This window comes from Balearica regulorum, chromosome Z (genome assembly GCF_011004875.1).
Source record: "Balearica regulorum gibbericeps isolate bBalReg1 chromosome Z, bBalReg1.pri, whole genome shotgun sequence".
Taxonomy (NCBI): Eukaryota; Metazoa; Chordata; class Aves; order Gruiformes; family Gruidae; genus Balearica; species Balearica regulorum.
In genome coordinates, this window is record NC_046220.1 from 31210462 (window position 1) to 31236830 (window position 26369).

Genomic DNA, 26369 nt, shown 5'->3' on the forward strand with positions numbered 1-26369 from the left:
AGGTTGTTTTACACTGCAGCTGGCACTAGAGTGAAAGGATCTGTATTCACAGGCTGTACAAGAGACAAAGTTTGGGAGATTTTATTGTATAAACTGGGCCCTCTGCAGGTGTTTAGTGCTGACTTTGATTCTGTCTACTTCCAGGATTGAATTTAGTGCTGGGTTTTAAATCATTGAGTTTTCATTTCGTTATAAAAATATATATTATTATTTTCCCCCCACTCCCCAGTATTTGTTTTGCAGTTAGTGTGCCTGAAGCAAAGCATTTGTTTTGCCAAAAGACTTATGGGTGGGATGCATTTCATTTCACCTCCCAAATTAAAAGGATGTATTTAAAATCCAAACTATTTATAAAGAGGCCTTTCTTTCTCCTTAGAAGCCTCAAGTTTTAACTTTTTGTTGTTGAAACTATTGCCTTTTAGCTTCCTAGCCTACCATATGAGATTAAATTAGATGGGGCTTTCTTAGCAGACTATTTTACTAATACTGTAAAAATTAGATGGAAACACATATTGTAGTAGTAGGGGCTGGTCAGATCAGTTTGCTTATTATAATTAGTAAAAACCAAAATGTTTCTCTTACCAATACCATGCTTACTTTCCACCAGTCTTGCTTACGTCTGAGATTTCTTGTTGCTACTTGTGTGACTGAATCCGTCTAGGCTGAAAAAAAAAAAAAAGAAAAGAATAAGCCTTCAAACCATGCCTCAGCTGATGTCAAGACACTTGTGAAACTGAGTATCAACATTGCTCCTCTTTGCTTTTGGCAGCTGGGGCCTGATACAGCCAGCATATGTGATATACTTCCTTTCTACAGAAGAGCCTCTAAGCACCATTATTAAATCAGCCAAAGAGGTTACTGCTTGGAGGCACAAGGCAGCCCATGAAGGACTTAGCACTGACATTCCCATGCTTCCCAAGGCTGCTGTCCAAGGGAACTAGGAATGTTTTCTGTACTTCAGGAACCAAAACAAAACAAAGGAATGTGATGTTTATCCATGTGGCCGACAACGTGACTCAAAATATTTTCAGCTTATTAAGTATGACTCTGATAAACTTTACTGCTCTTAGAGCTGATCTCTGAAATACATCACAAGTACTTCAAGACAGCTTCAAAATACCACTGCAGCTGCAATTTAATAGCTTTACAGTCAGCATAAATTGTATATATTGGGCATGTGCACATCTTACAGACACAGCAGGCTACGCTATATTTAGACTTGCCTCCCCTAAATGTGAAAGTTTTTCACTGACTGACACATTTTTAAAGAAAACACTTCCAACATGCACCATTTAACAGCAAAAGTTTTCTTTATACACTGATATACATAAACAAACTTCTAGAATCTGGAAAAGTTTGTGGGAAATTAGCGCAGATTTTGTAATTTGTAGTAAATGAGCCATTTTTATTGCTGCCAAATTTGTATTGCTAAAACAGATTTTTGTATATATATAAACATTTGTATTTATACCATACTTACTTTTAAAGCGGCCAAGAATCATGGTGAATGCATTCTGCAAATGTGCCAGTACTCTGAGGGTACATCAGGGATTCAAATATGACTCTTCTAAAGAAAAAATGAACAAATACTTTAACTTTTATGTTACCTAATCTGAGCATTTATCAGAAAACACTGTCTGTTTGTTTCCACTTGGGGAATGTCTGCTAAAGAAGAGTGAAACAGAGTAAATGCTGTGGTCTGTGCTTTTAAGAAGCAGAACAAAGCAACCAAAATGAATACAAATGTTTTTCTGTAACACCAAGATTTACAGAGAAAATAGTTACAGTCCTGCAATATGTAGCAGGGCTGTTGTTCCTGTCAGCTACATCCAGTGTTAAACAAGTGAAGCTTTACTCAGTATTTTCATAATGTCAGAACATAAAACAAGCTTGTACATACAGAAGACTATACCAGGACCTGATCCAAAGTCCAATTAAGTTTACACTTCAGTGCTGAGAAAACTCCCTTTCAGGATATAAATCTTTTTTCTGTGTTATCATATATACATCATAAATAGTACAGAATGTAATTCTGGCAAGTCAACGAAAATGTTTTTTTCCTTGCTTATCTAGTGCTGACTAGAGACCAGTTCCAAGGACAAAGTGGCTGAGAAACAGAATGTTATTTTATTTTTCCCTTGAGATGTTGTTGCGGCAGGATGGGGGAGCACGGGGATGTCTGCACCTGTTTAGAAAGACAGCAAAATCTGGAGGCTCCTCACATGAGCAGATAGGATACCAGTAATATGTCTCCTTGTTTTTTGGCTTCAGTAATGCAAAAATGATGCCAGTTAGATAACTCTAAGTGCTGCATGGTCCATGGGTTTCTAATTGCTGCTCTGGATAGTAATAACTCATGTATGACTACATTACTCTCAATAGGTTTTACTCATGTAAAACTTTAAGTCTTGACTAAAAAATACTTTTAAAATACTAATTTTACATGTATCTCATCAGGATTCAAACAGAGCTATCAGTATTGCCTGCACACAAATGAAAAGAAAAAATTCTGCAATTTTTTTTTAAATTACTGTTTAAGGTACAATGGAAGCTTGGTTTTTCATTTCTGCTGTATCCTTCACACTGAAAAATTTTTTAAGAAAACTTTTATTTAGTGTTCTGTGGGATCTCTTCTGCCAGGAGAAGCCAAAATAGGATTAATAACCATGTTTGGGATGCAGCCACGCTGCACATATGTGCATGCCTATGATGGGCTGCAAGATGGATGAGAGCAGGGCGAGGAGAGGGGAATGTAGCCCGGAGAAGCAGCGCAGGAAAGACAGAAGCAAAAAGAACCGTCGCAAGAACTGCAGTGCTCCTTGGCATTATCGAAACCACTGCCTTTCAGTTTGCCTTGCTTAAGCAGGTCCTAAACCATGCAGGGATGCATGTTTAAAGGAATGCACATATGGGTGGGTGGGTGATTTTGGCTGAGGTAATGTCCAGGGAATACTACCCACACTGCTGAGGTACTCGTAGGGGAGATGTAGTGTTATGACTGTTAGTCGTAGTTAAAGTCACTTCCCACAGTGACTGCAAAACTGCAAAGGAGAGAGAAGCAAATGCAGATGGTAAAGAAGAAGCAAGCACTGATAGTTATATGGCTCCACATGAAGATCTAATTAAGCTTGCTTTAAAAAGGACTGTGCAAAACTAGAAACATTGCATTTCTGCAGAGCAGGCTGTAAACAGTATTACAAATACAGAATCTCCTTGCTAAGAATACAATTGTTAGCGCAGATGCCTCATGGGAAGTACTCCTTTTATAAGGATATGGTTAGAGAATACATCAATTGTTGCCAACTTCTGTGACTTTGTCATTAGTTTTATAAAACTGTGAGGTTTTTTTCCAAAGACTAATTATAGGAATTCCTCTGATTAATCACAACTCAAAGTTTTAGTTTAAAGATTCTTGTCTCCTTAGAGATAGAGAGAAAAAATTGTTGAAAGTGTGAGTCAGTGCAAAGTTAAACATCTTAAAGACAATTAAACACTTGCTCTAAACCTAAACTAGTATCTGAGAGGTAGTAATAGGCAGTGAGTTTCCCAGTTTCTCTGCATTAAGGTGAGCCCTCATGTAGTTGATGAGCTTTATGTCTCTGAGCAAGTTTAGCACAGAATTTAAAAAAAAATGGATTTTAACAGCCTGTTTGTCTCCTACATATGCTGCTCTCTTTATCAGTCAGAGCTCCTTTCCTAAAGAGAATAAACTCCTGGAAAAGCCATGGGAGAAATATCAGACTATATCTGACACCATGAATCACCTGATCACCAGGATGGCTCCTCCGTACTACCTGAACAACAGTGCTAGCTCACAGAAAAAACACAAGAAAACCTGGACACCACAACCCATGTGCAGTGGTGATGGGATGGATCAAGAAGAGTGACTCAGATTGATGAACAATATTAGGATTTCTTTGCTCCCACCAGAAACATAGCTCTGGACTCCCTAACAATAAAGTTATGATAGAGTGCTTCTATCATAGATAGACCTTCAGTGAAAATACTGAAATCTTGGAATATGGACAGTCTGTCTGCTCCTATAGTAGTTGCTGTGGATGACAGCGCAAATACAATCAGGTGCAGAGATACCCTTATATTTAGTGTTATACCAATAGCCTCTTTTACATGGCTGGGAGGATAAGGAGTGCCAGTGTTTATTCTAAGGGCATTACAGGCATTGGAAATACCAGTTTTCACACTATACATTTGAGGACATAGAAGCGTATGAAAGCCCTATAAATCTCTAAAATAAATTAGCAAGGTAGTAATTATGATTTTAAAGTTTGGTGTCTAGGTTGTAGAGTTATTATTTAGAAGTCTTATTCATAAAGAAGTCTTATGTAAACTCTGCTATGTTTCAGAGTTAGGAACTGTCAGTACCTCAACATGTCAAGGGATTTCTAATATAGAATATTGGCATAAGGAAGATACAGTAAACAGCAAGATAATTTCAAACCAATTAAGTCTAGTCTTCCTAAGCATTTTGCATTTTTCTATAAGGAAAAAAATCCAACACAAAACCTTGATATTCACTGAAAATAAAATTGGACAGTAAGTTCTTTCTTCCCCAGAGCCCAATTCTGTTTCAGCTGAAATCAGTATATTCAACAGCAGCAGGATCTGTCCAATCAACAGGATAACAAAGAGGTGGCATTGGTACATCACAATCTTATCCCAGAAATGTTTTAGGATTTGCTTTATTAGTGTTTGTGTGATTAGTGTGTTGATAAAATCTCAATTTGATTACTGTTATTAGCTGCACTAACATTATAATTAAAATATGGAAAAAAGATCACCATCTGTTTTCATTTCACTTACAAGGCCATAAAAATGTAGATCTGGGAGTTAGTTGGTTTGACCGTCTATTAGAACTTGGTATTAAGCAAAAGTCTAATAAAAAGTTTTAAGTCATAGGACAGCAAATCATGATGTTAAAACTGTCTTACGCTCTGATAATCACATATTTAAAATACACTAGAAAATATAAATTTCAATATTTCATCTTAAGTCGTGTATTTTTAGCATACATGGAAGTGCAACAGGTACTGTATATTTCTGATCTGACATTGAGGGAGATAAGTGTAGCATTTTGAGATACACACATAAACTTATATCCAACAACAGCAATAGTATTCTTCTGCTAGTTATGATTTCTTTCACAGGTGCAATTGCAGTTAGCAGAATCCAGGATCAATATTTCTTAGCTGTTTAATGTTGTCTGATAGTGTACTCTGTATAATGGAAATTTAATATGTTTTCTATGCTTCTGAAAATTCAGGAAAAAAGGGAGGCTTGCTTCAGACTCCTCAAGTTAATACTGATAACTTCTTCCATTTTTAAGTGTTGCTTTAGCTATATCTGTTGAATTGTTCCCAACCTTGCTTGGCAGAGGAAAAAATTGCAATCTTCAAAACTGCCATAGCAGTGTCTTTTCACAGCCCAGCTATTTGTAGCCCTGAGTTATAAGGCAGAAGGTGTTATGGATGACAAGAAAACTATACAACCACTCAAATAACCATTAAAAAAATATACATTTTGAAAGCAAAAGAAAAGATTCACCAAAACTTCAGAAGGAAGTTGCATCATGTTTGTGGCTACTGAGTTTCTAGTTCTGGGACTATATCACACTGTAACTATAAGTGAGTATAGAAGAATTTCAGCTCTGCAAGTTTAAGAGGTTTTTTTTTTTTTTTTACTATGGCTTTATTTAATTTTGGCATGCTGCTTCTTACTTTCTGAAAGCAGTGCAGATACAAATATTCCAAGATTTTACTATTTTATTACTCATTCTTCTTTAAAAGTCAAATGTTGAGTCTACCAAGCAGGCTTTGTCAGTACTTGAAGTATTTTAATTTCACCTGGCTCATAGTGGTAATTAATAGGCAGAGCTATATTCTAATAAAAACCTCAAACTGCATGCAGATTCTAACCCTCTGGATGGGCGCTGGTGGAAAAGTGATGCAGGAGACTGTGCATCTTGCATCACTCAGCTAAGCTGTACATAGAAGTCTGAAGGGTGAAGACTGCACACATCCGTGAGCAGAGGACCTGGAGTGCAGGAGTGCTGTTGCTGACGTACCAAATCCAAACTCAGCACTCCAGAAAACCCTTTAATTCACAGTTGTGGGTTCTAAATGGTGCAGAGGTGTTGTGCCTCACTGGGGTATGAAGCTGTTCACAATGGATTTTATTACCTGTACTGAAGCAGAGGTAAGAGGGAATCTTCCCAGAAGCGCAGGAGTGAAGCCCACGTAGGTCTTCTCACATTGAAATCATTACTGTGAGCCAGCCAATTGCTGGTAGAGATTTCAGTAGTCACTGAACCCCTGTGTACATCTATCACATGCATACAAAGAATCATACTTTAAAAAATGTGTTGCAATAAATAGCTACTAGTATATATGAGTGTATATATTTTTTTTTGTGGCCGAGAAAGTTAGTATTGAGGTATATGTAGGTAATACACCTTTCTTGTCAAGAATTTGCTATAAACTAAGAATGACTTCATGAATTGAAAGAGCATAGAAGTAGAACTTGAATTAGGTGCAGAAATTACTAGCAGGTTCTTTTAAATTACCAGTAACATCATTATAAACATTATTTTTTTGTGTCCCAGCAGAAAGTAAGAGGGCACAAGGAGTCTCTTACCAGCCATGTCTTCCTGAGGAACCTTCCTAGAACCACATGCACTTCTTTGTTTGCACTGGTATGTACAGGACAAATTATTCCGAAAGAAGTACCTCTACTAGGATGCAGAACTTTATGTACAGATCCTCTGTACTTCAGTAAAAGTGATCTGACCCTATAATTTTATTAATAGCTGCCTTTCACAGAATAATGATGCTTATAAAACAACCCTTCTTGAGGTTTTCCCTTCATTGACATCCCCACTAAGTGATGCAAGAGTGCCTAAAGCTAACTACAGAAAATGAAGAACTGTTTATTTCCATTTGGCTTCAGTGACTGAAATCATGTTTTTTTCTTGCCTCTAGTATCCAGCAAGCAAGTTCTCTGAAAAATCAGCTCACTATCCCAGCATGAACAAGTAATTAAGATGAAATAAACCAAGAATCCACAATACAAATCTGATCTTCCTATGCATATGTGTGTCTCTCTCTCAGGGGCCATATCCTTCTGTAAGGCAGAGCTCCCAGGTTGTGGCCAGGCAATCGGCTTGACTCGCAGCCATACTGGCTGAAGAAGGTCAGACCTGAAGTTGCAAGGATTAAACAGTAAGGTTTGTACAGCCATGCCTAAAGGCAGTTAGGCAGCAGCTGTTAACAAGAATGAAGAATCAGCTGGACATTGTCCCATGCCAACTCAGGGATGACAATACCTAAGGTGGGTGTAGGAGGGGAAGGCATCTTCATGCAGTTCTGCTTCCAGCCGTGGTCATACAGTATCCTCTGTGGACAACTCCCAGTACCTAGAGAGAGCTAGCTAGGTGTTGTCTCTTAAAAGAGCTGTTAGCTCTTGATGATAATGCTCTGGGTGGGATTTCCAAGGTAATGGCTCTCTGGAACCTCTGTTTTGTTCCCAGGAGAAGCAGCTGTCTACCACTCCCCTCAGATGCTAAATTAACAAAGGACTGACTAAAGATAGGATTATTTGTTCTGTAATGAAATCCTTTTTTTTTTTTTTTTTTTTACTAGCAACAGTTTTCAAGGAGCCCTATGTGTATGCTTGTAGAATTATGCTCCTGTATTTTGTTTTCTGTCAAATAAGACTCTGAATTTATGACTGTCATGATCTGTGTGTGTGACTGGGAATTTGGACCCTAGCGGTCCCAAATATGTATGCACCATTTGCACTAATTTTCCCAAATCAGTTTCATTTTTTGCACACTGAGTGTACATGTGGTTCTTAGTTGCATGTAAAAGCCCTGCATGTACCACTACAGTGTTTCCTGTTTAACGGCTAGAAATTACATTTAGAATTACATTACCTTTAAAGGTTTCTCTAAGCAGGTCAGGGAGGTAATCAATGTTTTATTTAAGTCACATCTTCCTAAGTTTCAGGTACTCTGTTAATCTTCTCCTGGGCAATATTTTTACTTGGATCATTGCAAAATTATTTTACACTCATCATTGGCTGCCTTGCACATGAAAAATTTTTTGAATCCTAAAGCTCAGTTCCTCATGGTTTAAGAGATTTGGATATTAATTCCAAATGGCATCTCACAAAGGACCAAATTCCATCCAGGGATAGACGACTGTTCATCCACACCAACTTTAAGGGGATCTGCTCTGCTCAGCAGATGACAGAATTTTATAAAAGGCTCTTATTTGATTTTGCACCCATTTGCAAAAGTAAATACTGTATACTTCTCTTGAAGCATTATTGAAATGGCAAACAAAGTTAACCACTGCAAGGAGGACAAGAGTACTGAAAAAAACTTCAGTTAATATTCTTACTGATTAAAAAAACCTTTTTAGAATTAGTAGACAGAAATCTTATGAATAAAAAGTGCTATGCTTTGTAGTAGTCTGTGAGTGGAAAAAATAGGTTTTGATAACAAAGCCTTTTTTAAAAATAATGTACTTCCTACAGGTTCTTATAAAGAAAGTAGCATAATACAAATAAGGTAATTGCTAAGATGTTGATACTCTGGCTGCAAAAGAACACTCCTATGCCTTTCTAGAACTACATTTGCAAATTCTAAGAATCTGCTAATCTTCCAACCTTCTTGAAGGCTCAAATAGTTGCTCAACTGGTTCAAAAAGTTCAGAGACATCTGAATAATTCCTTCAGGCCTTCTGCCAAAAATTGCTTCAGCATCTTGCAGAGATAACTTAGTTCTAAAAATATGCATACAACTAAACAATAGTGAACCTGCAAGTTATCCTCTCCAAAGTTCTGGACTAGAGACCTAGAGAAACAAAATCTGTTGCTTTCTCCCCTGCCTTTCTTTTCAGGAGGTAGCTTGTTTTTTCTTGCCTGTGATATCCACTAAATATGCCACTGCAAAACACCACCTCCTCTTCTGTATATCAATATCTAAGAATATTATGCTGGAGAAATATGATGTATAGTGCCAACCAAGAAGGAATAAAGAAGGGACTTATTTTTTATTCAGCATGTGAGATAAAATTCATACTTTGAATCAAGTGCCAAGCATCAGAAACGGACTACTCTAAACAGAGATGCCTTAAAAACCTAATTAATTATTACCTTTAAAAGAAAAAAAAAACCTTTAAACTTGAAAGCACCATCTGCATTCTTTTTGGACCAAAAACTCATTATTTCTTCCACCTCCCTTAGTAATTCTTGCATAATTAGCTGACTAAACTTTAAAGGTTTAAAAACAGCTCTGTAGCCAAACATAGTAAAACTGCTTTCAAAGAACTGGCATGGAATCACAAAGCAATACTAATACGTTACCATTATTATTAGTAGTAGTAAATAGGATTACTGTTGATCTCTGATAAGCACATACAACCTGCATAAACAACCCCACAGCCAGCTCTCTTTGAGAAAAAGCTGTTTCCATGCCTGTCCTTTGCTTGGAAATGCTTGGGACAGGAACGACACTTAGAGGACAGATATGACACAATTTGTCAGCATTTTTTTAAATTAGGTTTGACTATATTTACTTTATGTTGTTTTTTTTTTTTCCTGTTGATGTTGAGCCAAGGTTATGGTGAGTGCCCCTATTTGGATTTTAGCGAGCTCCACTTTAAAACCGGGCTTACTGAGTTTGGCTCCAGCTGCTGCTGCTAACACTTCCTTATCAGATTTTAGACAACAAAGTGCTGTTTCCTCAATTACTCTTTGGGCAAGCTTGGCCTCCCAGCACACATCAGATCCAGATTTCCTCCTAGCTGCCTCACATTCTTGATTCAGAGACGTTATCCAGCATCTGGAGAGGATTTCCTTCCGGGATGCAACTGCTCGCTTTGGTCTCATTCCCACATCTTCAACTTGAAACTAAAGAGCCACTGAACCTCTTTCCTATATGTTTTTTCAGTTTATCAAAATACAACCAATTTCTTTCAGATCTCCTGAATGACCTCTGGCAGCTTTCAAATACTCTTAGCCCTGTGACCCTAAACATTTTTCCTTTTCTTCAGCAAGGGGGATTAAGCTCATTTCCAGGTGAGGTTGAGCTCCACCTCCTTGGAGATCCAACTCTCTCTTTGAAATACTCTACAATAAACAGGGTAAAAACTATTGCTCTGATTGATTTGAAACATTTAAAGATGTCCCAGGGGTCTGCATTCTGTCTGTGACATCTGATCACCTTTAGAGACAACTGGAGCAAACACTTGGTTGTACTTGTGTGAGGAAGAGGAAGGACAGCCAGCCACTACGCTGCATGAATAGCAATATTCTGGAGAGTATCATATGCATGCAGGAATGCAGAACAGCCATAGAAGTGGTTCAGGTAACATACAGGTGACATTTTCTCACATAGTGCTCTTGAAGGCCTCTTCCCCTCCCCCCAGTAGCAGTGAAATCTCTGAAAGAAAATTACTTTTCCAAGCACAACCCTATGTATAAGGAGGATCAAACACAAAATTACAAAAAAACTCCTCAGATTTTTTTTTCTGAAAATAGCTTTCTCAAAGAGCCTCAGTACAACTTCACAAATGCCAACAACATTTTTAAGTCTAAAGTTCTTCTGAATAAGAACAGAAAGCATAGTAGTAAACTATTGTTTATTAATCTAATTTTGTTTCACTGGAAATGTTTTTCTCTCAAAAGGAGTAGCACAGCCTTGTTTCCTGCGATACAACCTGGTAAATACACAGAACGAAGGTCTTCTCAGGCCACTTGTACGTATTCCCTTGCAAACTCTGGCTTGCAGACTATAGATAGTTTACAAGCTTTTGAAGGAGGTTCATTAGATCACACTGCATGGTGTTCTCAATTAAAAGGCTAAAAGTATTATGTATTGAACTGTTAACATCTAACCATTTTGTCTTGATCTAAAAAGTCAAGGCATATGCATCTACTTTTACTCATTTTTAGGAATTTCTGAACTATGGTGAATACATGGCAGTTTTGAAACTGGATGTAATTAACTCTTAAGGGAAGGATTTTCTGCTTTTGCTCATTTAAACTAATTTCCTCCTAAAAATAAAATATTTACAAGCTGTTCCTCATATATTGAGAGCAGCCCTGAGGAGAAGGACTTGGGAGTGTTGGCTGGTGAAAGCTCAACATGAGCCAACAATGCAGTTGCAGCCCAGAAAGCCAACCGTATCCTGGGCTGCATGAAAAGAGGTGTGACCAGCAGGTCAAGGGAGGTGATCCTGCCCCTCTACTCTGCTTTCATGAGACCCCACCTGGAGTACTGCATCCAGCTCTGGGGGCCCCAACACAAACCTGTTGGAGCAAGTCCAGGGGAGGGCCACAAAGGTGATCAGAAGGCTGGAGCACCTCTCCTGTGAGGACGGGCTGAGAGAGTTGGGGTTGTTCAGCCTGCAAAAAGACAAGGCTCTGGCAAGACTTCATAGCAGCTTTCCAATACCTAAAGGGGGCCTACAGGAAAGCTGGAGAGGGACTGTTTACAATGGCATGTAGAGATAGGACAAGGGGTAATGTCTTTAAACTGAAAAAGAATAGATTTAGATTAGATATAAGGAAAAAAATCTTCACTGTGAGAGCAGTGAGGCACTGGAACGAGTTGTCCAGAGAAGTTGTGGATGCCCCATCCCTGGAAGTGTTCAAGGCCAGTTTGGATGGGGCTTTGGGCAACCTGGTCTAGTGGAAAGTGTCCCTGCCCACGGCAAGGGGGTTGGAACTAGATGATCTTTAAGGTCGCTTCCAACCCAAACCATGCTATCATTCTATGATTATATATCAAGTTATTTTTACAGAGATGGTTTAGCAGTATTATTACTTCCATTTCACATCTGGAAGGCTTAAGATTCCCTAGACAAAACTGGCAGCTTCCCAAAGCTCCAGAAAGGCCAAAGGAATGTTTTGTGCCATTGTGTATGCAGTTCTGGGCCCCACAATTTAAGAAGGATGTGAAGGTCCATGAATGCATCCAGAGGACGGCAACAAAGCTGGTGGAAGGGCTGGAAGGCAAGTCCTATTAGGAGCAGCTGAGGACTCTGGGTTTGTCTAGTTTGGAGACAAGGAGGCTGAGGGGCAACCTTGTTGCTCTCTACAGCTTCCTGAGGAGGGGAAGTGGAAAGGGAGGTGCTGATCTCTTCTCCCTGGGATCCAGCAGCAGAACCCGTGGGAATGGTTCAAAGCTGTGTCAAGGGAGGTTCAGACTTCATATTAGGATCAATCTCTTTACCAAGAGGGTGGTCAAATGCTGCAACAGGTTCCTAGAGAGGTGGTCCATGCCTCGTGCCTGTCAGTGCCTGAAAAAGAGGATTTGGGCAATGCTCATAACATGCTTTAACTTTTGGTGAGCCCTGGAGTGGTCAGGCAGGCAGATTAAAGATCGTAGGTCCCTTCCAACTGGAACTATTCTATTCTAATTTCCCACTTTAAGGGCTTGCTGGAGGAACCTATTGATTTAACTCTTAGAAATTTCTTGGGCAGGGATGATTTCTTAGATATCAGCAAAGTGATATATTAATTGCATGAACAACCTGTTTCATATATGCTTTAATAGCATCTGTTTAATTCCTCACAAAATTTTTAAGGTGGACTCACTCTGAGAATTACTTTAAAGCTTGTGTCATACACACACCTCTTATCTATGGGGTTTCTGTACAGAGGAAATTGCAACAGGCTTATGTCTCCATTTTTCTGCTAACGATTCCCATGCTTGGGGGCTGCTGGAAAAAAAACCAAAACTGCAGGAGCAAGGAAGGAAGGGAGGGAGGGAAGAAAATAGTTTGCTGAAATGCCACGCTACTTGGCATGCTGCTTATCCCATATATGCTTTTGTATTTATCTATATGAAATCCATGGGGGCCTCAACACTGCCAGAGATAGCTGCTGAGCACTGGAAATTCTTGAGAGTGGAGGCAAACTGCCAGAGGGAGAGTAACACAAGAAAAAATTAATCTATTCAGTTACCTGACTATAAAGTGTAGGGAATCCTAACCCCCTCTTTTCCTGCTTGCTTGGCACCCTCTTCGTTCAATCAGTGTGAAAAGTGCAAAGATAATTACAGCTGTAGTACTCAGGTATTTGTCTGCTCTATACTTTTTTGGCTAAACTGGGAGCATACAAGCCTCCCACTGCATCAGAAATTGAAGGAACCCAAGAACATTTTCAACTTGTAAACCTCAGAGGAAAGACACTGAGATGTTAAACTGTGGTACTGGATACCGCTGACAGTTTCTCTGGGAAATTTCACCCAAGTGTACTCAGTATTCTCTTACTCCCAGTTATAAGTATTTTGACAAAAGAGTCATTTTAATTAATCCTTAAAAAAAAGTGACACTGCTATTTTCCTTCTGCACGTACACATTGTGATTTCTTTACACAGTCATTCCAAATGGAAAACACTGAAAGAGAGCTCTATGCAATAATTCATTGCAAAATGACAACCCAATCACATAAAAGGTTCCATTTACCTCCAAAGATTTGAAATCACAGCCCTTAACAAATCTATCTGTAGAATGAATAACCCTGCATGTGCCAACTATCTGCCTCTACCCATTTCTCCTGTACAAAAGAATCAGTGTCATACTTTTTTTTAATTATGATCAAAATAAACAGAAGTTTTAGACAGAAATAAACTTCAGGATATAATGTCCTACTAGCACTATGAAGATGCTACAGAGAGAATAGCAAAGCATTGCTGTCTGGCTTGATGTTTGGAACTGGATTCAATCAATACGAGTTGCTTCACATACCCAGCAGCACCTTGGGGAATATGGGACCACCATTAAACTGCATACAGGACAAAACCCCTTTCTGATCTCACTATCACTTTCTTTAAATTCAAATTATTCTTCGTGTCTTCTTTCCAAGGCATCACAGTAAGCACTGGGTCATTCCATCCATGCTCGAGTATTTTGGCAAATAGCAGTTAATAAACCTGGAGGACATAAAAACATTTTAATAAGGTCATCTACTTGGAAGGGAATCTGTAATTGTAATTAAAGTGGTGCTTTCATGATCCACTATAAAACTGAATCATTAATAAATTAATATTCCCTGTGATACCAAAAAGCATTGTTTTCTTATTTGCATTTGGGACAGAAGGAAGAAAACCATCTTTGGCTACAAACAAGCTTTGTGTTTTCAAGCCAGAGCACACTTCCCTCATTTTCACTAGACAGAGACAGCTTATTACACTGCTATAGCTTAAGGAATGGAGGGTGCTATTTGTCCTGGTAGTACGCAGTCTACATTTGCAGTAAAGATGATGCCTCAATCACATCTGCCCACCAGAGAAACTTAAGAACACAACCCCCAACCCCTATATTTGTATTTTTGTCTGGAAAATGCGAACTACAAAAATCTACACAGCCAGGCATGTCAGTTCCCCAGTAGAACATAGCCCAGACAATCCAGTTCAGTTGCAAGCCACAGTCAACAAGCACCAGAGAGCTGCTCTCTCTGCAAGTACCAGCTCAGGACAGACTAAACAATACTCAGCCCAAGGCTTACCAACACAAGCCCCAAACTCTGTCACACACGGACACATGACGCAGCTGCTGCTGAGCTGCCACCACCACACACCAAAGGCAGATGCATTCCACAGAAGAGGGCGGGGGCCCGTGCCAGGCTGCAGAGTGCAGAGGATCAGCCCTGCAACTCCACTAACATACCAAAGCTCAACTGCAGCCACTACACTGCTACACAAAAGCTGGTGCTGCTTAATGCAATCTTTTTGATACCAAAGGTGAAGAAAAAGAAATTGCTGGTGTAATAGTAATGAAGACTAGTCGCTCATTGTTTTGAACAGGCTTCCTTTTGAAAAGACTGTGTTGAAAACCAAAGAAAATAGGAAAGAGAGAAAAAATATGAAGGTAAGCAAAGGCCATTAGTCAGACACTGGAAGAAAGGAACGGGCACTCTATCATCTTCCTTTTGTTAAAGAGAAGACTTTACACATTGTTTCAGTACCCCTTACCTCGGAAATCAACATCAAAAATACTAACATTTAAAAAATACACAGTGCTTATTAGCAACAAGTTACATACAATAAAAAAATTAAAATTTGCTGATTCTATCCAGAAAATAGTGAAGACACTCCCAAGCAGTTCCCAAAACTACAATCAAATGGTACAGTCGCAAACTAATTAAATAGTACAAAATTCTGTTTCCCTTACATGACTTATCAGTTCAATACTCTGACCATCACAGATCTGTTAGGAAAGTTAATGAACAAATCAAACCCTTTTGTTTTTTTCAGCAAGAGCAACTACTACCAGCAACAACATGCTTCACATCTGATGAGTAACTTAAAAATAGGGAGCTCTGGCACATGAACAGAAAAATGCAGAAAAGTCAAAACTCTAATTAAATTTAGTAAAGTATATAATGGAATATGCTTTATGTTTAAGAAGTCTATCTTCAAATACTGTAGTCCTTGACAGTACTGAATCGTTCAATATTATAACTTCATTATGCATTTTAGTGATATACTTTGCTTCTGAAATCCAAGGACTCCAGGTGAACAAAATTTACGTACAGAAGTTTGTTGTTGGGTTTGAAAGTGTATTCATTAATACTTCAGAAACACTTCATACTGGAAAATAGCATCCAGTCACAGAATGCACAACTTATTAGTGATAAAATATTTTAAACATCATACATATCAGTGTCACACATGTTCTTCAGTCCTATTAAAAACATTCAACATAAAAGCTGTCTTCGACTGAACTTAGAAACTACACAACAGTTTTCTGCATCAAGTAAAAAAAATATCTTTTCCATACTATTGTTTTCTTAAGAAATCAGCACAGAAAGACTTCAGAACTTCTGCAAGCTGCACATTACTTTATCCTACTGCACATATGAGAAGCATGGAAACAAGAATTGCAAGGTAAAGAATTTATACCTGCATGTAGAGTCTATGGACCCTTGAAAGGAACACAGATTAGTAAAATCTTACTAGTCAGAAAGCATTCAGTTATATTTGTTTTCAAACAGAAGTTGTGTGTGTCCAATCATGGAAAAGTCTAGAAGGTAGGAAGCTCAAGCCACTATTATAATAAAAAGCACTAAACTGCTGCAGAAATTTAAAACATATATTGCTCAACAGTGCTTATTTACAAGGTTGTCACCCAAAGGTCATCAACCATTAAAATTGTTTATTTCACAAACCAATCTGTCTTTACAGGTCTTACTCCTATCAACACTGTTATTCTTGTCAACACGCTGCCATATTCAGGACACACAATCTTTTATATCAAGACTACACTGTTTTTTCTGTTCAACTGTAATGAAAAGCATTGCTCACTTGACTTTGTTAGCTTCAGGAAATTAAATTTGATGTATTCGGTTAAAAAATTGCCTTAATTCCTAAACCTATCATGTGGCTAAAAAAAGTTCCTAAGGAACAAATATGGTGATGAAGAGCTGATATCTAGAAAAATCTTAACAGTTTTTGAGGACTCAGCAAACATAACAGGACAATTAACATCTTTCATGCTGTTCAATTTAGCTAAAAATTATCTTGTATTCTTCAGCATCAAATATTTCCATGTTTCTGCAGCTTATGAAAACAAGAAGCCATGGGATTATAAGAAAGGCTCATTTAATATGTTTTAGAGAGACTTTATTACCAAGAACTAGAAGATCTCCAAACTAGAAGATCTCCAAATCATGAGGATTATCAATTTCAATAATATCTTCAGGTTCCATCTTTGCTTCATGATGCCCTTCCTGTAGATCATCTAGGGAAGCCAGAGCCTCATTCGTATCGCTAGCAAAAGTCTCACGAGATGCATCATCATATTCTTGCAGGTTAAGCCCTTTAATGGCTTTTTTCATCTTCTTCCCTAGAACTTGTAGTCTTCTCTTTTTAGCAGCTTTTTTGTTTTCATACTCCTTTTGGTTTTCCAGATAGAATATTTCCTTGAAAGAAAATAAGAAAAAAGTTTGACATACTCATTTTACTAGTGTTTTCTAAAGAAAACAAAAAGTAGTAATTTTTATTAAAATACCATTCAATAGTATTTGACTGAGATACACATTATTGATAGAAGTAGGAGGACAGAATGCACTTAAGTGGCCCATAAATAATTTTATTACATTATTTCCCAGCAATGTCAAAGTGTATGTAAATAAGTATCACTAAGTTTTCATTTCAAGTTTGCTGATGATACAAGACTGGGAGGAATGGGTAGTAGACCAGAGAGTTGTTCTGCCATACTGAGGCACCTGTAGAGAAAATACCAAAGGTTCTATAATAGAAAGAGAAAACTTTCCTCCACAATTGAAATTTGGCTCCAGGTCTCATGATCTTTACTGTCAAACATTTGTGAACCCCATTAACATCTTCTCTACTGCAAAATATGACTGTTAAAAATTTCCTCCATATTTCAAGGGGGAAAATATCATGTAGCAGAGCTAAATGCTGCTACATACCTTTCTTACCCTGCTTATTTTTAAAAATATATAAACTGCATACAGAAAACAATGTTTTTCTTCTCCCCAAAATCTGCTAGTCAAGTGCTAAGGATACGCAAATCTGTGAGATCTGTATACATGACAACCTCCATGACAGGATTACTCACATTCTTCATACAGGTTTGTAGGACAAATGATGCCTCATATCATCAATCAAGTTTGCTGAGTGAAAACTGCTGCTTAATTAAATGCTTGCTAGTATCAGCAAGAGAAGAATGAGACCACATCACTACAAGGGTATGGAAGAAGTGTAGAAGAGCATTTTGTTTTTTGGAAGAGAAGAGCAAATTTTTTTCTTTTGTAATGGGGTAAAGTGATCAAATTTGCAACTTTTTGTGACCACTGTAAGCTATGAGAGGTTTTTGGTTTTTTTTTTTTTTTTTTACATAAACCAGACAATCACAGTTTATGTTGACCTGTTTCTCAATTCCCAATACAAGATGCTAGGATGGTTTACAGAGTGAGCTGTAGCCACCTACAAGCAATATAAACAAGTCTTTTAACAAAGACTTAAATAAAGTGGCAAATACCATTAAAAAAATCCCACCAAGTTGGTTTAATTAGATGAAGAAAATACCATCTCAGTCTATTTCATACCCTAAAAGGAAAGTCAATAATATTTACAATCTGACAAAACTAACTCTGTGAACACCACAGGTGAAGCCAGTGAGCAATTCAGACTAGGTTCAGACCAGTATCTGACTCAATGGGAAATACTGCCTGGTGCTACAGCTGGAGCTAAAAAGGACAAAAATATTCTATTAAGAGAACACCATTCAATACATGCCACAATGATACAGAGCTCCAAAGGGAAAAATACAGCTGCAGATAATTTGTATATACCTTACAGCAATGTTAAGGAAAATCCAATGTTTACCTCTTCAGACTTTACAGCCTCATCATCCTCAACAGGTTTTTGTGACTGCCAATACATAAAAAGTGTTCTCTGACTAGTGTGAATGCCAATTCATCAATTTTTGGTAGTTTTTTTTTTTCTTATATTTTGAATATGAAAAGGTCGTTTCTTTGGAATATAAACTTGCCAGAAGTTATGAGAGAGATTCAATCATAACATTGTTTATCTTGAACAATCATTTGCACTCTCAACAATTTTACCTTGATTTGTTCTTCTTTGATGCTAGGTGTGTTCTTCAGCAGGTTTAAATAAACACCCCCTGGTGTTCTTCTCCTAGTGCCATTCTTAATAGGGAAAGAGTAAATTAGCAATAGCAAGCTTAATACATGTGTTGATATAAAAATAGCATCTAAGACAGTACTTTGTATTGAGACAGAAAAAAAATAAAGTTCTGCTGTGTTAGGTATTACATAAAAAACAACACTGACTACGATTGAAATAGTCACAAAAAGGTCAAAAACCAGCTTGCTGCATTTGGACAAGTAAACTATGAGGTTACAAAAAGTTTGCTTTAGAACATAATACCGAATTGTTCAACTACATACTAACATTCCTAACATGTAAGCCCAGTAAAATGTCAAAAATTAATTTCATAAAATTACGTAATCTTGGGGGTTTTTAATTGTGCTCAGCAATTCTACAACTTACCTGCATATCTGCAGGATTTTGCATTTCTAAGGCATATGAAACACAACATGTACTTTAAAGTTTCTCTCCATAACATACTAGTTCCGTGTTTCAACAGTTTTTAGTGTAACAGCACTGGTGCAATGTGCCATACTGAAGCATGAATGGACTCAGCTTTGAAACCTCTGTAAATTATAAGCTGTAATTATTATACTATTATTCGATTACCATTCATAGTATGTAAAGTTGAACTGTTACTCCAGTGGTCTGATATTGCATTAAATGTGATATATTTCTGCTAACTGACAAAGTAAAATACAATCCAAAAGTTCTAAGGAGATAGAACACCAATTTTTAAGTAAGCTCTTGAAACAGTAGATACTACATACTTTTATCATCCTATGGCACAAAATCCCAACCAAGAATAATAGTATGATCTGCCTTTCAAATGGCGTGCTCTGATCTGCAGCCAAAGAAACCTGTGCCACCAGGAGTTCTGTCCTTTCATCTCCTTGGTAAACACTTGTTAATAAGTACTTTAATCTTTCAAGACAATACATTGCCTCTAAAACACATTGCTAACTGCAAAGTTGTTGTGGTTTTTTTTGTTTTGGGGAGGTGGTGGTGTTTTCTTTGTTTTGTTTTTCCCCCCTTCTCTCTACTTCCAATGACAGAACTTAAAAGATGTAAATTATAAACAAATGTCTGGAAGTACTTGCTAGTTCCCTCTCACTTTTTATTCTTCTGAATTTTTGCAGTGAGGCTCATTATGTAATAAAACCAAAAACATACTGAGAAATTAATAACATAATCATTAAGAATAGGATTTTTACCATGATTTGTAACAGAAACCAGTACTCAGTTTTGCTCTACTGATACGCAAGCCAATGGTTCTCTAATAAAGCAGATTCCCTTTTGAAAGTTACTCTTCAAATGTGACATTAGAAATGCTCACTATCGAGTATGTTGACCTCTGATGGCATGCTGATTAACCCAGTAGATATGTCAGTTCTGTCAAACATCCACCTGACTTACTGAAGCAACACGCCAGAGGCTTCACTGGATCCTAACATTACAAACTTTTATTCCAGCTTCAGAATCTTTCACTCTAAAGTCTGTCAGGGAAAGATCCCAAGGGGAGGCAGCATAACCCATACAATGTTATCACTGCAAATCAGATACCAATCTCAGTATAAAGAGTTGGGCAATTTCCAGGTTTATTCATCTCATTGTTTACTCAAATCCTACTGGAAGGTTACATTGGTACTTATTAAGCGAGTTTCACGGGGAGAGAAGGCCATGAAACTCTGTCCAACATGAAAGCTGTGCAATAGTACTATGTAAATAACTCTACAAGTAAAAAGGGTTGTGTATGTCCCACAATATCACATTTTTCTTACCACTATGAACAGTCCACCATTTTGTTCCACTTCAGCTGTTTCCATAAGCAGTTCGATAGCTTTTCTTTTCCCAATTATTTTCACTACTCGGGCAATTAAATCTTTCTTTGGCTCACAAAGCCTGAGAGGAGAAAAAAAAAAGGCACATTTACACATTTATTGTGAGTATAATTTCTTGAGCAAAATTGACCATGGAACTTCCATAATGAATAATTCTTTCTCTGGGACATAAAACTGTGCTAAAATAAAAGAGTCTATACATTTAAATGTGTTTCAATGGATTCTTGAATCAGATTTCACATTACTGAGCTTCTGAGGGACAGTTTTTTCTAAAGCACACATTTGTAAAATTTGTTTCAATGAAAATGCATTAGGTGATTTTTCTTCTATTGATGCGTGAAAGATTAACCCAAACAAGCAACTGCAAAGACCTACATAAATATCTGAAATTACAGTATAAAAGTCTGCTGTGCATTTAACAAGTAAAACCAAAGCACCTGTTACAGTTAAATTAACAATTAACCACAGACAACTCAGTGTAAAAGTTCCCCTCTATCATGTGCCATTCTGACAAACCTACATAATAAAAAAGAAATCAACCTGTTGACTAATCTATTATAACATATAAAATGCAAACAAGAAAAATATTGTAAAATTACTTTGTTAAATTGTATTCTTTTGAAGCAACAATGTCCTCATACAGAAATTTTCATTGTCAGTCTACAGGAAGGGAGAGGCTTATATAGCATCAATTCACTGTGACCAAGTATGTACTCCCATTGGAAAACATTGTAAGCCCACAAATCAATACCACTTGTCCAGAGCAAGAGTTCATACACTAAATTCTAATTTTTTTAATGACAAAGCTGCTCATTAAGCACAGTCAGTGGTTTGACAGTTTGGGGACCAATAGATCACCAGCATTACTAAAATTTCTTGAAGACCACTGTCTAGCCTAATCGCTTCAAGTGACATTATTATGCTATAAAGTTGCATACATTACAATGACGGCATAACAGAAGGTGTCTGACCACAGATGTTAACAACTATTTATTATTTAAACATAGTTTAAATAATATGTTTATTATTTAGAACAACCAGGCTAGCTTCAACTGCTTCAATTCTATGACTGAAGTTACCTGAAACTAATTGTCCTACTCATGAAAAGGATTACCCCACTTGCTTAACTTTATACACTGTGTTTAATCCCACTGAGATCAACGAATGATAAGGCACCAGAAGGTAGATGCTTTCTTAAATATTGATAGGATTGAGTTCTAAATTGTGAATTATTGGAAGAGATGGAAGTGTTTCTCAAAGATGCAGAGAACTTTAAGATTACCAGGATTCCTTAGAGGGCTGGTTAAATAGACCTTCCCTTAATAGCAGTGACAGCTTAAACAGTCAAATTCCCACCTAGTGTTCATTCTGGCCCTGCACAATCCTCCTGTATGCATGCTTTACCAAGCAGCTGTGCACCGCAACAGGAACTGAACAAGGGCAAAAAATGGCATGATGGTCAAAAAAACTCTTTGATTTCAGGTCACTGTGTGGGCCAGCACAACAAAAGGTTCTGAATCCAGGCACAGATGGCACAGCATAGATCAAACAGCAGTGCTGTGATGTGTATAACCACAATCCTACTGATGCAGTTCAGCACTACTGAGGTGCTGCCCTATTTTGATGAAGCTCAATATAACAAAGTTTATTACAAGGGACATGCTCAAAGTTTTCATCCATAAATGAGAAGTTACCAAGAACCAACAACAGCATTAATAATTGTCTAATACTGTATTTCAGCATCTGGCAATACTTATCACATACAAGAAATCAACAATGATCAATAAACCCAGGTTTTATTTAAGCTAACCATCAGTAAGTCTTGTAATTCTTGTTCCCTATTTAACATCATTTTATTCCCTTGCACCACCGAAAAAGGATTGTGGCAGTTTAAGTCACTCTAAGTAAAAATGACTGCAGTCATGTGCCTTCCCTCACACATTAAGTCCAGCACTGCCCTTGCCAGTTCAAAGGAAATTGTGCAGCAAATTGGTTCAGGAAACAAATCTGTCCGCAAACTAAGTCTTTAAAAAAAGTAACAGGCTTTGGACAGGTAAGTTTTCTGACTCAGTTCAGTGTACAAAAAATAAATAGGATTGTGAAAATAATTGGATGGTGCAAAGTGTGCATATGAGTGGAGCCTGGTGACCCCAACACTAACTTCCATAAATTAGCACAGAACTCAGCTCAGTTTCACAACACAGAGAGGCAAAGCTTGACTTCAGTGACTGGTGTCTAACCTTGGCACAGACCTCAGTTACAACAGCAGCACGTTCCACATAAAGAATATGTGAATTTCAGAAGCTGTGCTCTCCAAAACACTACAGAGTCCGAGTCATCCACAGTTTCAAAGATTTATAACTCAGCCAGATTTTCATGGTGACCACAGCAGGTGTTCATTGATGTCCAACTCCAAACATGCATTTTTACTCAAGGAATATTTCCTAAAAAAAACTACTACTAAATCTGCACCTTAAGAAACAGTATTTTTCCTTGCCATTGTTCTCAAATGACAAACCATTTTGGTGGATCTTTAAAAAACAAAAAATGTAGCAGACAGTATTACTGGATACTTCTACAAGATACCGGGCACAAAGCTGCATCCTAATCCCAGGATTTTGGAAATACGCACAAGGCACTCATACTTCTTCTAATATGGTACATCTTACATATTTAGCAGTAAGAAAGATTTCCCTCTCCCATTCTTTTCCATCAATTGTTTACCAGTACCTAAGGAGGTGAAGATACACTGTTATTAAACTCACCGATAAGCAATTTCATCTGCCACTTTTTCCTCTGAATCTTCTTCTGTTACCTCAAACCTTCCTTTGTATTTCATTTCTTGTCTTTCACCCAGTCTATCTTTTATAGGCCGCTTCCGTTTGAGAAAACCTTGCCCATTTTCTTCTTCTCCTGGCAATGTTTTCTTGTCATCATGCATGTATTCATCCAGTTCTTTATCTAATGTCTCTGCTTCCTTTTGCTGAGCTTCCTTCATCAGCTTTTTAGCCAATAAATAATTGTAAGTCTCAGACTGTCTGCTTCTGTCAATACTACCATCCATACCTAGAATCCCAAGTTCAGCAGCCACTGCATCCTGATTCTGCTCCTGGAGCACAACACCCCAAATGTTGTTGACCTTCTTGCCACCTACAGCAGTTTGGTTTTGGTGGCTCTGGCTAAACTGAAAAGGCTCTGACTTAGCAGGAGGGAAGTTGAAACATTTCTGTCGTTTTCGTTTCCACAGACAGCTGTCATCATCAGATTCAGAAAAGCTTTCATCACTTGAGTCCACACTTTTGGTTGTTCGATAAGGAACACTTGGTGCACATGATGAAATGCTGCTCTGGAACAGTCTGCCTGAATCACTGCCATCATGTGATTTCTGAAATGAAAAAGTATATGTCGGTTAATGTAACTACTCTTGTAAATTCAAAGATCTATCAAGTCACGCCAAAGATTTGATTAGGTAGTAAACTTAATTCTGACTCATGTAACTCTGTGAGTAGTCCTCTATGAGCATCTTTTGGACTACAGTTGACAGGAGCATCCTATGAAACTTCTGGATTTTGAATGCTTGTATATGAAAGACAGCATGGCTGCTATAGAGAACACATATCAGGAATTGCTAATCTACTTAATGTAATCTTTGTTGAATGAAATCAAAATTATGACGACACTGGAAAAGCTATTGAAATTCCCAAACTGGACAAAGATACGACATGCAAAGCAGTTCTAAGAAAGATTAAAAAAACAAACCACCACAGCAACTTACCAGAAGTTTTTTTAATGGCATAGAAATTAATATTCTCTCTGGAGTCTGAAAGGAGTCAAGACTAGTCATCTGCAACCACAATAGTGTTCCCAGAGACTCAAGTGAGATGAAAAAGTGACCGAAAAAACCCAAAATCAAACCCACAAAACTCGGATGCTGCTCAGACTTTGAGAAGCTAACAATGTACTCTGATTCTGTTAGGAGGTGTACTGTGATTCAATCAGAACAGCACATGACCAGCTGGGAACTGTAGTATCTTACAGAAGAACTGGGGTTTTCTTCCTTCAAATCCACAAGATACCATTGACTCACTATGGCTTCTTATTAATTAGCACAAAAACCCTAAAGGTTTCAAAAAGTCCCATTGCTATAAAAATTTTCAAGAAGTGCTGTTTCCCTATACACCAGATAAACTACAATATGAAAGCCATGCCTGCTCAAATCTGCATAAGATGCAAAAGCACTATGAGTAAGATAACCCAGAATTCTTTTTCTCAGTTGCTGGAAACTTTTGGTCATGTTGTCTGTGCTAATCTGTGGTAAGCATTTTCCTTACTCATAATTCCAGTTTTTCCCTAACTGATTTACTATCACAAAGTTACGTGGTATCGAGTGAACTTTAAAAATAAGATCTCTTCCTTCAGTTTCAGGTGAAATAAATGTTCTTTCTTTAACCTCAGAGCTTTCACTAACATTATGGCATCATTTCTTATTCCATTAGAAAACAGAAGTCTTCAACTTATTTTATCACGTTATGAAATACAAACCTTTAATTTAAAATGTATTTCATAATGCAAAACACTAACAACTCCATAAATTAAAAAAAACCCATGGCTGTAATAATTTTTGTGCTCGACATCCCAGAACTATGTCGCAAATAAATAACTAAATAAAATAAAAATCCTTACACATACAGTGTCATACACTGATTTATCTTATTTTGAAATTTTTTCCTGCCCACACAACCATAAACGCCTCAGACTTCATTAACACATTTCCATCAATGTGAAAACAATATGAGACACCTGGAAATAAGTAACATCTTTTAAGCAATTCGCAGATGCAAAAGAGTTGTAAAGTCGGGGAAAGCAGTAATCGCCAAACATTGCTTTCACGCGTTTTTACAACGGCTTGTTTCTATTGTTCTTGAGGCAACCAACGGTAGCAGTGAGCACTCTCCTTTGCTCACCAAACCCAGTGCCCAGCAACAACAAAAGCCTCTCCCGCCCCGCGACAGCATGTAGTTTTCCCAAATGGACACGGGATCGGAGAAACAAGCCGGTTCCCAGTCCCAAGGCACGGGACAGGCAGTCACTCCCGGGGAAGGGCCCCCCGACCCAGCCACCCGGGCCGCACCGGGTCCTACTCCTCCCCGCAGGCATCGAGCACCGCCCCGGTTCGACCGCCCTCGCTCCCCAGCGACCCGCCCTCCGGCCGGGAGCTGGGCACTGCGGGCGGCGGCGGCAGGGCCCCTGCGGCCCTTTCGCTGCTCTCTCCCGGCTAGGCCTTCTGCGGCCCGCCGTCAGGGGTGGCGCGGCTCCGACTGGAGCCCGAGCCTCGTTGCCTGCCACCTTCCCTTTCTCACCTGTTGCGGGTCCCCGGGGGAGCCAGCGCCGGGCATGTCAGTATCCGAGTCAGAGAGCTCGCCGTCTTCCACATCGCCCTCCATGCTCCTCACCTCCAGCGCCATCTCGCCGGAGGGCGGCTAATGACTGGGAGGGGAGGAGCAGGGCAGGCGCAGCCGCGGCGCGCGATGACCCCCTCTCACCAATAAGGAGAGCGGGCGGCTCTGACGGAGCGCGTGGTACGTGTCGGGAACGCCGGCGAACGGGCGGGAAGGGCCGGGGACGATGGGGGAAGTCAGCTGTGTTTCGCCGCCATCTTATCTGTGCCGGGGTGGGTGGGGCTGTTCCGACAGCGCTTCGTGCTGCCGTGCAGGCGGCTTATCTTGGTGCTGCAGTCGTGGAAATAGCCGGTGCTGCACAAAGACAGAAGTTTAGATGAAAATCGGTCCCGGTTGGCTTTACCGCGGTGCCCGGGGCGACTGGCAGGGCAGTGCGCACTCATCGCCTTAGCGGCCGCGGGG

At 38.6% G+C, this 26369-nt stretch overlaps 1 protein-coding gene across 1 annotated transcript; it reads right to left on the minus strand.

The window, feature by feature from the left end:
* Positions 1–15025: 15025 nt before the first annotated feature.
* Positions 15026–26026, minus strand: PHAX (phosphorylated adaptor for RNA export). Its single transcript, XM_075740101.1, has 5 exons — positions 25869–26026; positions 23274–23893; positions 20449–20569; positions 18622–18705; positions 15026–16950 (listed from the first exon to the last, which is right to left on the minus strand). Exons 1-5 carry the CDS (start codon positions 25971–25973, stop codon positions 16681–16683), a joined length of 1200 nt encoding a protein of 399 aa, XP_075596216.1. The 5' UTR covers positions 25974–26026; the 3' UTR covers positions 15026–16680.
* Positions 26027–26369: the final 343 nt, after the last annotated feature.